The 14324-nt window shown below is 36.7% G+C and overlaps 1 protein-coding gene across 1 annotated transcript in view; it reads right to left on the bottom strand.

The window, feature by feature from the left end:
- Positions 1 to 14324, bottom strand: part of LOC132406560 (complement C3-like) — a 277413-nt gene that overhangs the window by 261271 nt on the left and 1818 nt on the right. Inside the window, exons 2-4 of the mRNA XM_059992384.1 lie at positions 12823 to 13015; positions 11813 to 11975; positions 8786 to 8856 (exon numbers count right to left, since the gene is read on the bottom strand). Coding sequence (XP_059848367.1) covers positions 8786 to 8856; positions 11813 to 11975; positions 12823 to 13015 — 427 coding nt within the window. The remainder of the gene's footprint in view (positions 1 to 8785; positions 8857 to 11812; positions 11976 to 12822; positions 13016 to 14324) is intronic.

The following is a 14324-nucleotide window of genomic DNA, read 5'->3' as shown; positions in this document are numbered from 1 at the left end:
TCTTTTAGCCCTCCTGATTTTGTTTTTAAGTTTCTCTGGCATTTCTTATATCCATTAGCACCTCATTTGTTCCTGCCTGCCTATACCTACTTTGTACCTCCTTCTTTCTCTTAACCAGGGCCTCAAAATCTCTTGAAAATCAAGGTTCTCTACACTTGTTATCTTTACCTTTTATTCTGACAGGCACATAAAAACATTGTACTCTCAAAAATTTTGTTTTTGAAGGCCTCCTGCTTACCAAATGCACCTTTGCCAGTAAACAGACTGTCCCAATCCACACTTGCCAGATAATTTCTTATACCACCAAAATTGGCCCTTTTCCAAGATAGAATCTCAATCCATGGACCAGACTTTGAAACTAATGTCACTGTAGTCACTAGATGCAAAGTGTTCCCCTACACAAACTTCTGTCAGCTGTCTGTCACATTCCCTAATAGCAGATCCAGTATCGCGTGCTCTCTAACTGGGACTTCTACATAGTGATGAAGAAAACTTTCCTGAACACATTTGATAAACTCTATCCCATCTAGTCCTTTTACAGTATGGGATTCCCAGTCAATATGTGGAAAATTAAAATCATGTACTATAACAATCATATGTTTCCTGCAACAGTCTGCAAACTCTCTACAAATTTGTTCCTTTAGATCCCACGGACTGTTGGGTGGTTTATAATTTAGCCACATTAATGTGGTCATACCTTTCATATTTGTCAGATTCATGCATAAGGCCTTACTAGACAAGTTCTCCAGCCTGTCCTGATGAAGCACAGCCGTGATATTTTCCCTGACTAGTAATACCACCCCTTCTCCTTTAACCCTTTTCACTCTATCACGTCTGGAACAATGGAATGCCGGAATATTGAGCTGCCAGTCCTGCCCCTCCTGCAACCAAGTCTCACTAATGATTACAATATCAAATTTCTGGATGTTGATTCATGCCCTGAGTTCATCTGCCTTTCCTACAATACTTCTTGCATTGAATTATATGCGGCTCAGGACACCAGTCGCACCATGTTCAACCTTTTGATTTCTGACTACGTCTGAGAACATCTGCCTTCACAACGTCTCCACGAACTGTTCTGGCACTCTGGTTCCCATCCCTCTATAGCTGTAATTTAAACCCCACTGTGCAGCATTAGCAATCCTTCCCACTACAATATTAGCCCCCCTCCACTTCAAGTGCAACTTTTTTATTTCTGTAAAGGTCTTCCCTGGAAGAGAGTGCAATGGGAGGTCACTAGGAGATGCTCATGGAATGAGTGCTGTTTCAGATTCGCTCCATAACCTTCACTTTTCTTAACCTATGATCACACTTATTTAACTTACTTTTACCTACACCAAAAGATTCTTGCTACTTTTTTGGACTTGTCTTTAAGAGTGTACTGTGAATTTTGAAGAAATGAGTACAGAAATGGCTTTGAGATCTAAAGGGCGAGACCCTGGAAAAGATTCTAACGGTAACGGAAAGAAAAAAAAGATGGATCCTAAGCGCACTGAATTGACTTATGAAATGTTATTGGAACTTTTAAATGAAAAATTTGAAGAACAACGACAAATTTTCAAGCAAGATATAAAGGATTTTCAGGATTATATGGATAAGACTGATTCAGTAGTTAACCAGCAGCAAGCTCTAATTACAACTTTGCAAGAGGATGCTCGGAAGCGAGATTTGATAATCGAAAAACTGGAGCAGAAATTATCTTCGACAATTAAACAAGTGGAAACACTTAAAGCCAAGAGTGTCGACTTTGAAAATCGGTCCAGAAAACAGAACTTACGCATACTTGGTCTCCCAGAAGGTATTGAACAAGGGGACCCCTCGAAATATTTTGCTCAACTTTTAAAGGATGCGCTCCCTTCTGTATTCCCAGACAGTCCTCCGTTACTTGATCGCGCCCACAGATTTATGCGCCGATCATTGAGTTCTTTATCTAAACCACCTGTTGTAATTGTTCGATTTCATTATCTGCATGTCAAAGAGCAATTTATTCGTGTGGCTTGGCGTTTAGGGATGGTTAAAGATTTCGAGTTTAGATTAGTGGAGGATTTTAGCCCAGAAGTAATGAAGGCAAGGCTTCTTTTTAAACCTCTGATGTCCAAATGTTATGAGAAAAATCTAAAACCAGCGCTTTTATACCTTGCGAAGCTTAGAACCTTGCCTCCGAATGCACCACGACGTATTTTTCTCTCCACGTCTGAAGCTCGAAGCTTTCTGGATGAGAACTACCCCACTGCTTCGGATTCTCATCTCTAATAAATGAATGATTTTGATCATTACAAGATAGTTTTTGTTTCCAAAACCAGATTTTGTTTCTGGCTATTGGTGTAGGTTTATTCTATATTTTATATTTTAATTCAAGTTTTTTTTCGATGTACTAGTCTTCTTATTTTACTAACTTTGACCACTATACTTTATTTTTGGTCATTATTATTAACCCTTTGAAGGTGAATTTTTTTTAACGCTTTTCATTTTTTTTGTGTGACTAAGATGGTGGTTTCTTGCTTTTTTTTCTTGCTTTTCTTGCTTTATTTCGTGCTTTTTTTAAGATTTCGCCATTTTTTTTCTCTCGTCTTCTTCCTATAATGCATTTCTTATCACATTTCAACTTTTTGTTTGGGTTTTAACCTGATTTATAAGTTACTAGTGTTTATATTCTTTTTGTTTTTTTTTTTACTAGCAATTATATTAAGAAGTTTGTTTTAGTATAGTGATAATTACTTTTTTGGAGTTTGGGTGGAACTTTTTTTCTCTCTATATATTTGGAGTTGCCTTCTGCTGACACAGAGGTAGATTTAGTATCATTCCTTTTTTTTCTCAGCCTTCTCCAGGCTTGGGATGGGTTTTTTTTTCGTGGCTGGAGGGTGAGGGTCTCTTTTCTAAATGTATTGTTCTTTTTACCAGTTTTTTTTAGTTTTTTCATTTGGGCTGATTTTAAACTTTTGTCCAACATGATATTATTTCGGATCTGAATGGTAGATTTTTGTTAATTACTGGGTTACTTTTTAACAAAAAGGTTGCTATGGTTAATGTTTACGCTCCAAATGTGGATTATCCTGATTTTTTTAAGTCCTTATTTACTTCTCTACCTAATCTAAATGAATATATATTGTTAATGGGTGGTGACTTTAATTGTTGCTTAAATCTTTTCTTGGACAGATCTATATCCACTCAGACTTTACCTAATAAGTTGGCCACTTACATTAATTCTTTTTTGACTGATAATGGAATTTTCGATATTTGGAGATTTTGGCATTCTAAGGACAAAGAGTTTTCATTTTTCTCACATGTTTATCATTCTTACTCGAGAATTGATTATTTTTTATTGACTCTCATTTTATTCCATCTGTAATTGGTTGTAATTATGATATTATAGCCATCTCTGATCATGCTCCATTGAAACTTTCTATTAAATTTATGGATACAGCTTCTAGTGTTAAGCAATGGCGATTTGATTCTACCTTACTGCAAGATCTGGATTTCATTAAATTTATGAAGGAACAGATCGATTTCTTCTTTTCAACTAATTCCATGGATGACATTTCTTGCGGAACACTTTGGGACACTTTTAAAGCATATATACGTGGACAGATTATCTCCTATTCTGTTGGTTTGAAAAAATGTATTAAGAAGGAAACTCTTTTATTGGTTGATAAAATTAAAGAAATTGACAGGAAATATTCGACTGCTCCTAGTAAGGAGCTTTACAAACAAAGGGTTGAAATTCAAATGGAACACAGTTTATTACTTACATCTTCAATTGAAAATCAATGAATGAAAACCAGATCTGATTTTTATGTACATAGTGATAAATTGGGTAAACTGTTAGCTAATCAATTGAAGAATGCTTTGGTTAATTGCTAAATTATTAAGATTTGTCAACAGAATGGTGAATTGACAGTTAACCATGATGAGATAAACAAATCTTCTCAAGATTTTTATACCTCCCTGTATCATTCTGAATTTCCTCATGATCATAATATCATGTATGATTTTCTTGGGAAATTGAATTTTCCAAAATTATCATCAGATGATCTTTCAATATTAGAAACTCCTATTACGGATGCAGAAATTAAAGGGATTATTTCCTCTATGAATTCTGGGAAAGCACCAGGTCCAGATGGGTATACAGTGGAATTTTTAAAGTGTTTTTCCTCCACTCTTTCTCCTTGGTTATGCAAGGTTTTTGAAGAAGCAATTAGATTGGGTAAACTGCCACAATCTTTTTATAGAGCTTCTATTTCTTTAATATTGAAAAAAGATAAAGATCCTACTGACTGTGCATCCTATAGACCAATATCCTTATTGAATGTAGATTCCAAGATCTTTTCCAAGTTACTGGCACCCAGGCTGGAGAAGGTATTACCTCAAATTATCTCGGAAGATCATACTGGTTTTATTAAAAATCGCTATTCTTTTTTCAATGTTAGGAGATTATTGAATATTGTTTATACTCCTTCACGTACCACCTCAGAATGTGACATTTCATTAGATGTAGAGAAAGCATTTGATAGAGTTGAATGGCCATACTTACTTACTGTGCTTGAGAAGTTTAATTTTAGTCCGACATTCATTTCCTGGATTAAACTGATATATCATACTCCAGTAGCCTCGGTTTTTACTAACAATCAAAGATCTCCCTTTTTTTGTTTATTTCGGGGTACTAGACAAGGCTGTCCTCTTAGTCCATTATTATTTGATATTGCTTTAGAACCTTTGGCAACTGCTATTAGAGAATCACCAAACATTTTTGGCATTACTCGTGGGATGGATATACATAAGTTATCATTATACACAGATGATTTATTATTATTTATTTCTGATCCTGAGAAATCCATTCCTGCAGTTATATCATTGTTGGCTCAATTTAGTAATTTTTTGGGGTATAAATTTAATCTTAATAAGAGTGAATTGTTTCCTTTAAACAGACAGGTTCCAATTTATGGACATTTACCTTTTAAATTTGTTAATGACTCTTTTATATACTTAGGGATTAAAATTACTAAAAATTATAAGGAGTTATTTAAGGTTAATTTTTTACCCTTAATTGATCAGATTAAATGTTTGTTCACTAAATGGTCACCATTATCTTTATCTCTGATAGGTTGGGTTAATGCTATTAAGATGATTATTTTACCCAAGTTTTTATATATATTTCAAGCGATACCAATTTTTATTCCGAAATTTTTTTTGCTAATGTTGATTCAAAAATTTCTTCATATATATGGCAGAATAAAAATCCTAGATTAGGTAAAAAATATTTACAGAAGGCAAGGAAGGAAGGTGGATTGGCATTGCCTAATTTTAGATTTTATTATTGGGCAGTTAATATCTGATATTTGATATGTTGGTTAAAGAATCGGGATTTATCTTTTAGCCCTCATTGGGTGAACCTGGAAACTAAATCTGTACAAGGATTTTCATTGGGTTCTATTTTAGGGTCTTCTCTTCCCTTTGTTCTTTCTAAATTGCAGAAACAAATTGACAATCCGATAGTTAAACATACCTTACATATATGGTTTCAATTTTGGAAATTTTTTGGGTTGAATCAGTTTGTTTTAATTATTCCTATTGTACCCAATTTCTTTTTTTATCCTTCTATTATAGACCAAGCTTATTCAGCTTGGAAGACTAAAGGATTACTACGATTTTCCAATTTATTTTTGGATAATTGTTTTATGTCTTTTGAACAATTATCTAATAAATATAATTTGCCTAGATTTCATTTTTTTAGATATTTACAGATTAGGAATTTCTTAAATACTGCATTTCCTACCTTTCCAAATCTCGAGTCTTTGGGTATTTTGGAGAATTTGTTAGAACTAAATCCTTCTCAGAAAGGTGTAATATCAAAACTCTACAATATAATTATGAAAATACGTTCAGAGCCCTTTTGTAAGATTAAAAATGATTGGGAAAGAGAACTTAACCTTACTATCCCTATTGAGAATTGGGATAAAATTATTCAATTAGTCAATTTATCATCTATATGTGCTAAACATTCATTAATACAGTTTAAAGTTGTGCATAGGGCTCATATGCCTAAGGATAAATTGGCTCATTTTTATTCCTATATAAATCCTATTTGTGACAGATGTCATTCTGAGATAGCGTCTTTAACTCATATGTTTTGGTCATGTCTGCTTTTGAAAAAATATTGGAAAGACATTTTTGATATTATTTCCATGGTATTGAACATTGATTTACAACCTCATCTTAATACTGCAATCTTTGGTTTACCAATGATGGACTCCATCCATTTATCTTCTTCTGCTTGTCTTCTGCTGTTTTTTTTTGAATTTTTTGAAGAAGTTACGAGGAATGTTGACGAGGGTAAGGCAGTGGATGTAGTCTATATGGACTTCAGCAAAGCCTTTGACAAAGTTCCACATGGAAGGTTAGTTAAGAAGGTTCAGTCGTTAGGTATTAATGCTGGAGTAATAAAATGGATTCAACAGTGGCTAGATGGGAGATGCCAGAGAGTAGTGGTGGATAATTGTTTATCGGGATGGAGGCCGGTGACTAGCGGGGTGCCTCAGGGATCTGTTTTGGGCCCAATGCTGTTTGTAATATACATAAATGATCTGGATGATGGGGTGGTAAATTGGATTAGTAAGTATGCCGATGATACTAAGGTAGGAGGTGTTGTGGATAATGAAGTGGGTTTTCAAAGCTTGCAGGGAGATTTATGCCGGTTGGAAGAATGGGCTGAACGTTGGCAGATGGAGTTTAATGCTGAGAAGTGTGAGGTTCTACATTTTGGCAGGAATAATCCAAATAGAACATACAGGGTAAATGGTAGGGCATTGAGGAATGCAGAGGAACAGAGAGATCTAGGAATAACAGTGCATAGTTCCCTGAAGGTGGAGTCTCATGTAGATAGGGTGGTGAAGAAGGCTTTTGGAACGCTGGCCTTTATAAATCAAAGCATTGAGTACAGAAGTTGGGATGTAATGTTAAAATTGTACAAGGCATTGGTAAGGCCAAATTTAGAATATTGTGTGCAGTTCTGGTCACTAAATTATAGGAAAGATATCAGTAAATTAGAGAGAGTGCAGAGACGATTTACTAAGATGTTACCTGGGTTTCAGCACTTAAGTTACAGAGAAAGGTTGAACAAGTTAGGTCTCTATTCATTGGAGCGTAGAAGGTTGAGGGGGGATTTGATCGAGGTATTTAAAATTTTGAGAGGGATAGATAGAGTTGACGTGAACAGGCTGTTTCCATTGAGAGTAGGGGAGATTCAAATGAGAGGACATGATTTGACAGTTAGGGGGCAGAAGTTTAAGGGAAACACGAGGGGGTATTTCTTTACTCAGAGAGTGATAGCTGTGTGGAATGAGCTTCCTGTAGAAGTAGTAGAGGCCAGTTCAGTTGTGTCATTTAAGGTAAAATTGGATAGGTATATGGACAGGAAAGGAGTGGAGGGTTATGGGCTGAGTGTGGGTAGGTGGGACTAGGTGAGATTAAAAGTTCAGCACGGACTAGGAGGGCCGAGATGGCCTGTTTCCGTGCTGTGATTGTTATATGTTATATGGTTATATGAATGATTGCATTTCTTACATTAATGGCTAGAAGATCTATTTTGTTGAATTGGAAAGAAATTAATCCCCCTACCATATTTTATTGGCTTTCTCCAACTATGTTATGTCTAAATTTGGAGAAAATTAGAAGTATTTTATTTGACCCTTCTATTAAATTTGAAAAGACATGGAGACCATTTATTCAATATTTTCATATGATGTAATGAGACCCTGTTCCAAACCTATTCGTTTTTCCAGTTTTGATTATACATATGTTGAGAAGAATGGAGTTGGCGACACTGATGAATTTGTATTTTTTATAGATATTATAAACAGCCCATTTAAAAAAAAAATTTCTCTCTTTTTTTCTCTTTATTAGTTATTAGGTTGTTAGATTAGTTTTTTCTGGCATATTTTTTTTTCTTTTTCTCTTTTTTGTTTGTTTTTAATATATATTATGATATAACCTAGTTTTGCTTTGTTTATATGTTATTTGTATCATTTGTGATTTGGGAAGACTTAATTATATTGTAACTACTGCATGTGTATCCTTTCATGTTTAGTATAAATTTGTAAGTTTGTAATCCCAATATATGTTGATAATAATAATAATGAAAAGATTGAAAAAGAAAGAAAGAGTGCAATGATCCAAAAATCTTATACTCTCCCTCCTTCACCAATTCCTTAGCCACATGCTAATCTGTGTAATCTTCCTAGTTCTGCCTTCACCCCCGGGTGGCATGGGTAGCAATTTTGAAATCACAACTCTGGACATCCTGCTCTTCAACTCCATGAATTCCCTATGCAGAACCTCATCATTAGTCCTACTCATGTCATTGGTACCTACATGGACCACGACCTCTGGCTGTTCATCCTCCCTTGAGAATGCTGAGTACTCAATCTGAGATGTCCTAGATCCTGGCACCAGAGAGACAACATACCATCCGCGAATCTCATTCTTACCCACAGAACCTCCTTTCTGTTCCCCTATTTAATGAATTCCTTATCATCACAGCTCACCTCTTCTCCCCCTTGCCTTCTGAGTCACAGAGCCAGACTCAGTGCCAGAGAACTGACCACTGTGATGTTTCTCATGTTCATCATTAGCTGCACAGTAGCTGCAAATGCCATCTTTTATTGTTCATTCCTCTGCTCCAGTCTGAACAATACCTTTACAAATTATGTCAGAGAGAAACTACAAATCTTCACACACTGTAGAGGGTAAGTTTGTTACTTTGTGATAATTATAAAACAAAATATCTTACCACAAATTCAACAATTGTTGGGGCTCTGTTCGGTTTCAGGTCACTGTCCACTGTGAGCAAACGATAAAGCACTAGAGAAAAGTACAACACAAAAATTAATCTGTACTACACAATCTAACCACCTACTCAATGGTGTTACCATGACCTATTCCCTTGACATCAATAGGCGGGGGGGGGGGTCATTAATGATTAAAAACTCAACAGGAGCAGCAAATCAAACACTCTAATTATAACAGTGGGTCAGAGAGTGGGATTCCTATGGTGAGTGACTCATAGCCTGATATCCTGAGACCCTTCCATCATCTAAAAAGCTCAAGTCAAGAAGAATTTGAATGGCATGGTCGTATGGTGGTTAGCACAACACTTTACAGTACTGGCAAGCTGGGCTCAATTCCTGCTGCTGCCTGTAAGGAGTTTGTACGTTCTCCCCATCACCGCGTAGGTTTCCTCCAGGTGCTCTGGTTTCCTCCCACAGTGCAAAGATGTACTGGTTGGTAAGTTAATTGGTCATTGTAAGTTGTTCCATGATTAGGCTAGGATTAAATCAGGGGACTGCTGGGTGACATGGATCAAAGATTTCTTCATGCTGTGTCTCAAATATAAAATAAAATTTTCTGGAATAATCTCCACTTGTCTGTATATCTCCACTGCCATTATTTTCAAATGCTTAGCACAAAGATGCTAAAGCAGCCTGTATGACGAGTTCATTGACCACCCTCAACATGTATTCCCCCATTACCAGGTGCAATGAGGAACAGATACTACTTGTTTTGCCCAGCCTACTCCAAGAGCACCTCTCAAGCCTTCTGCCTAGATCACCAATGAAGACTATGGCATCAGGCACAAACACCTCCACCACAGATGGTATGTGATGTGGTGCTTCCCCTCCACATCTCACGTATCATCCACACTTGGAAATACATCTCCAGTTCTCCACTGTGGCTAGGTCTAAAACCAAGGGCTCTCTGCTGAAAAGCACTAAAAATGTCTTCACTAGAAGGACTGTAGTACTTCAAGAAGGACGCTCACATTTATATTTTCAAGTCATTTTTGGAAGGCCAATAAATACTGGCCTTAACAGCGAAACCTGTATTGCAAAAATGAATACTGTACAATAAAATAAATTTACATACATTATTATCTAAGTCTTTGGTATAACAACTTGGTATGATTGAGTGTCTTGTTAGAGAGCAATGAAGACTCAATGACATTTCTAAGTTCTTGGTCTACACATTTCTCTGAAGAATATCCATGATCAAGACTTTTTATAAGAATTCCATTTCTAAGCTTCCTTAACTAATCAAATTTAAATACTTCAGGACTTGTGGACAGATTTGAACTTGCTTTAAGAAATATTTAGAATTGCAGAGTAACATAAACACCCTGGTATTAAATCATCTTTTCAAGGACAATTAGTGAATGGGCAACATTTGCTCCATTTCTCAATGATGCCCAGACATTACTTTGATGTGACTGTATTGCTTGTGGCGCATGAGTGCAAAATTTTAAAAAAGTGAATGGGGCCTATCGGGACATTCGGTAGCACTTCACATCATTTGGTTTATTAGGTGATTGGCAAGGGCATATGGAAGGAGGTTAGTTTTAAGTGAAGAGGCCATCGTGGGAGCAGCCACTTTGGGATGGACAGGGTTAGAGTGGGGAGCAAGAGGGTTTAGTGTGGACATGTGAAGGTTAAGGCCATAAATCTATAAGACCGTAAGATAGAGGAGCAGAATTAGGCCATTTGGCCCATCGTCTGCTCCGCCATATCATCATGTCTGAAGGTTAAGGTAAACTAACAGTAAGTTTCTTTCCTATTGCATAGTTAGAGCAGCGAGTATACTAGTCAAGACAAGGGAATGCTCCTCCTGTGATATGTGAGAGGCTGAGGAGGCCTTGAAGTTTCCTTGAAGACAACATTTGTAAGAAGTGCATACAGCTGCAGCTTCTTACAGACTGAGTTCGGGAACTTGAATTGGAGCTGGATGAACTCTGTATCATTCAGGAGGGAAAGGGGTTGATTCATTGGAGATATGGGGAAGTAGCCACATTGATTAAAATATATTATATATTTTATATATAGTCATAAGTGCCTCTCTCACAACACCCACACAGCGATGTTACATGCTTGTAAAAACTTTCAGTTTAGTTTCTGGTTTAAGATGGCATTACTTGGCACTACTGAAGGTGACAACTTACTGGTAGTTCGAAAGGCAAGAAATTCAACTGAAAACATTATTAATAACACCTTTACTGAAGTAAATTGTGGTAAATTATCCACTGCAAACAATGAAGAGGAAATTACAGGTGAAGCAAATTTGAGTGATGAGCCATGCTGGTGATTTGCAAATTTGATGCAGGTGGAGTTAGAGTGAGTGACTCATAGAGGAGGAGTCAAGGAACTTGAGTTTTCATGCCTGATCAATTCACCTGGGTGAGAAGTTGGATTGCTCTTAGAACTGATCCAACTTGAAGAGGTTGAGAACAGCATCAGGTTAGGCGGTGCAGTCTAGGCCCAGAGTGAATTGCTGGATGGCATGGTTTAGTCCCAGAGCATTTGCCGCAGCAGGACTAGAGTCCCAATGCAAGGTACAATCTTCTGTTAGGGACAATTTGAATACTAGCCCAGGCAGACTAAAAAGGCAGGATGTCAGGACTGGAGGCAAGGTTCGGGCTGATTTCACAGTGAGGCTGTGAGATTGCCTCAGTTGCTGTGTTTTATATCTGTGAGCTTTGCTCCAATTTGCCCTACAAATATCATGAACTGAGACTGAGGCTTTGACCCTACTCTGGCCTGCTCCAGGGATTTGGATCTAGGAACTCAATTTGGTTTGGACTGCTGGTTGCCACTTCTATTGTTTGCATGATTTGTGTTTTTTTCTCTTTTTCTAATATTGGGTGTTGGTCTTTTTTTTAATTGGGTTCTTTCAGATTTCTTCCTGTAAGCAGACAAATCTCTAGGTTGTATAATTTATACATTCTTTCATACTGTATTAAATATACTTTGAATCTTTGAATAATAGTTACCAGTTTGAGATGGTGTGTAGATTGGTTTGTCAGTCTGGATAAAGATGTGTCCTGTTTGGCGTGTTATTAAGATAACACTCTGCAAATTAAAATAATTTGATGTTGCTTCTAAAGACACATACTGGCTTCCTCTGGATTCCTTTGAGAGTTTTTCTGCAGGTATCTAACAAAAAATAAAAAAATCAACAAAATCAGTGTGCTTAATTTTAAATATTATATTACCCCCAATATCCTTCACTCCAAACTCAGGCTATGAGGAATCCATATGGTGTAAAAATTCATCCTTGCTTTGGTAGTGTTAAATGCACTGTGGATTACCAATCAGACATTCGAGTCAAGTCAAGACCACTTGACTCCACTTCTGAAATTTACTTCAATGGAACTGATTTTCAGAAATATGGCTCCATCCAACAGTCACTGCCATAGTTCACATTTAGACTACCGATCTAAGAATGCATATCCACCCTGCAACTGTCATCACTGAGTAGCTTGTCAATGTCCTGAAGATATTACCAGATGGAAAACGTAGATATTCAGAAGCCAAGTAATAGGCCTGGAGGATGCAGAATAGAGCAGAACTGGCATGGAAAAATCTTTGAGACATGTGAAGCTAATGGAGGTTACAGGTATCAGCATGGGCAGTGACAAGCAGGGATCTGCAGTCTCCTTGTATTGTTTCTAGTAACTAAAGACATACACACATTCTGAAATTCCAACCCAACCTTCTGCAACAAGTTGAATTTACAATAAGCACAAGAGCATGATGCTGCTTGGTATTTGTCAACAAACTGAACCCTACTGACATTCATGTGAAGATATACTGGAATGATATGAAGAGAATTTGTAATTCATCAGGAATCTCTCCCTTTCCTCAAAATGCTGAATAACTTACAGAGCGATAATAAGAAAGTCCGGTAAAATTGTTAGAAAGAGCTCCCCATTTATGCTTGAAGTAAAAGCTACTACTTTGAACAGCCATTAAAAGTGAGTTAATGTATTTGTTCATTTACCTTAACAGTGGCAGAAGCTATATGGTTGTTAGCTGATGTCAAGTGCATTTTGGTTTGACATAACAAGTTGGTATTTTCAGGGAAAATCAATAAACGAACATCAACATTAATATCAAAATTGACATTGTGAGCTTCCACAATCACAGTTTCTTCACTTTCAATTCGGAAAACATTGGGACCAGTCAGTGTATATCTGTAGGAAAATTGAAGAAAATTAATGTTTCATTACAGGAATCAAGAAAGTTCATTTCATTTCAGTTCAGTTTCAGTTTATTGTCATTCAGAAACCACAAGTGCAATGCAGTTAAAAAATGAGACAATGTTCCTCCAGAATGATATCACAAAAGCACATGACAAAATAGACTACACCAGAAAATCCACATAACGTTTGGCAATCCCCAATCCAGAGTCCGGAAAGGCTGCTGCGTATTAATATCGTGCTACCATCTTAGCGCGTACCCCAGAAAGGAGCTCCAAAGCCACCAGTCAAAACAAGACTATCCAGACACACCAAGTCAGGAGATCAACTCTAGCACCCAACAAACCAAAAACTGAAGCTACAAGACCTGCACAAAACCACATAGTTACAACATATAGTTACAGCAGTGGAAATAATAGCATAATTGATAAAAAAAAAGATCATGGGCACAGTAAAAATGTTTTCTTTGAAAGTGTTTTCTTTATTAAAAACTATAGGTGTCATGGGCAAGGCCAGATTTTTGACTATCTCTAATTGCCATCTGGAGAGTGACAACCATTTTCTTTAACTAAAGCCAGCCAGGTACATGAAATTAATAAAAGATACTTAAGTAGAAATCTAAAGAGCCAAGCTAAGTCCTTGAACAAAGGTATTAAAAGAAATAGGGGCACAGTGCTTAAATTCCTGACTTGGATTCAAATCCCACCATATGATCTGGGGAATTTAAATAGTTAATTAGATAGCTTCAGTGAAGACCTTGCTTCAATACAGTATCTGAAACTACTGGATCATTATATAAACTGTTGAAAAATAAATTTATCATCCTCACACAGTCTAACTAAATGTAAGGTCCCATGTCTAAATAAGACAAACACTCCTTCTCACTCCTCTGAAAGTAACCTTGCAGTTCAACGGCAGTAACACACACAGTGGTATCTTGTTTCAGACAACAACCTTATTTTAATTCTCCTGCCTAGTTACCAACGAAGATGATGAAGCATACATGGCATGAAGCTACTCCCTCAACATGAGAGGGAATGCCAAAATTTAAATCTGATGAGTGAAGAGATGGCCCCGTCAATCATCTTCCTCCATAATCCCTTCAGAGCAAAGTCAGAATCATGAGGACAAATCATAAATCAGTGTCACTTTGAATAAAATTATTTCAAAGCTCTGCACAAAATTACACTACACAGTTTGAACTTCCAGTATGATTCTCAAGCATAATTGTAGTTGCACTGATAAAGAATGCATAGTTCTTTTCCAATAATTGTCTTTATTTAATGGAACCTCTTGCAAAAGT

The sequence above is a fragment of the Hypanus sabinus genome, chromosome 16, assembly GCF_030144855.1.
Source record: "Hypanus sabinus isolate sHypSab1 chromosome 16, sHypSab1.hap1, whole genome shotgun sequence".
Taxonomy (NCBI): Eukaryota; Metazoa; Chordata; class Chondrichthyes; order Myliobatiformes; family Dasyatidae; genus Hypanus; species Hypanus sabinus.
The sequence above is the reverse complement of the archived record's forward strand: the minus strand, read 5'-3'. Positions and strand labels throughout refer to the sequence as shown.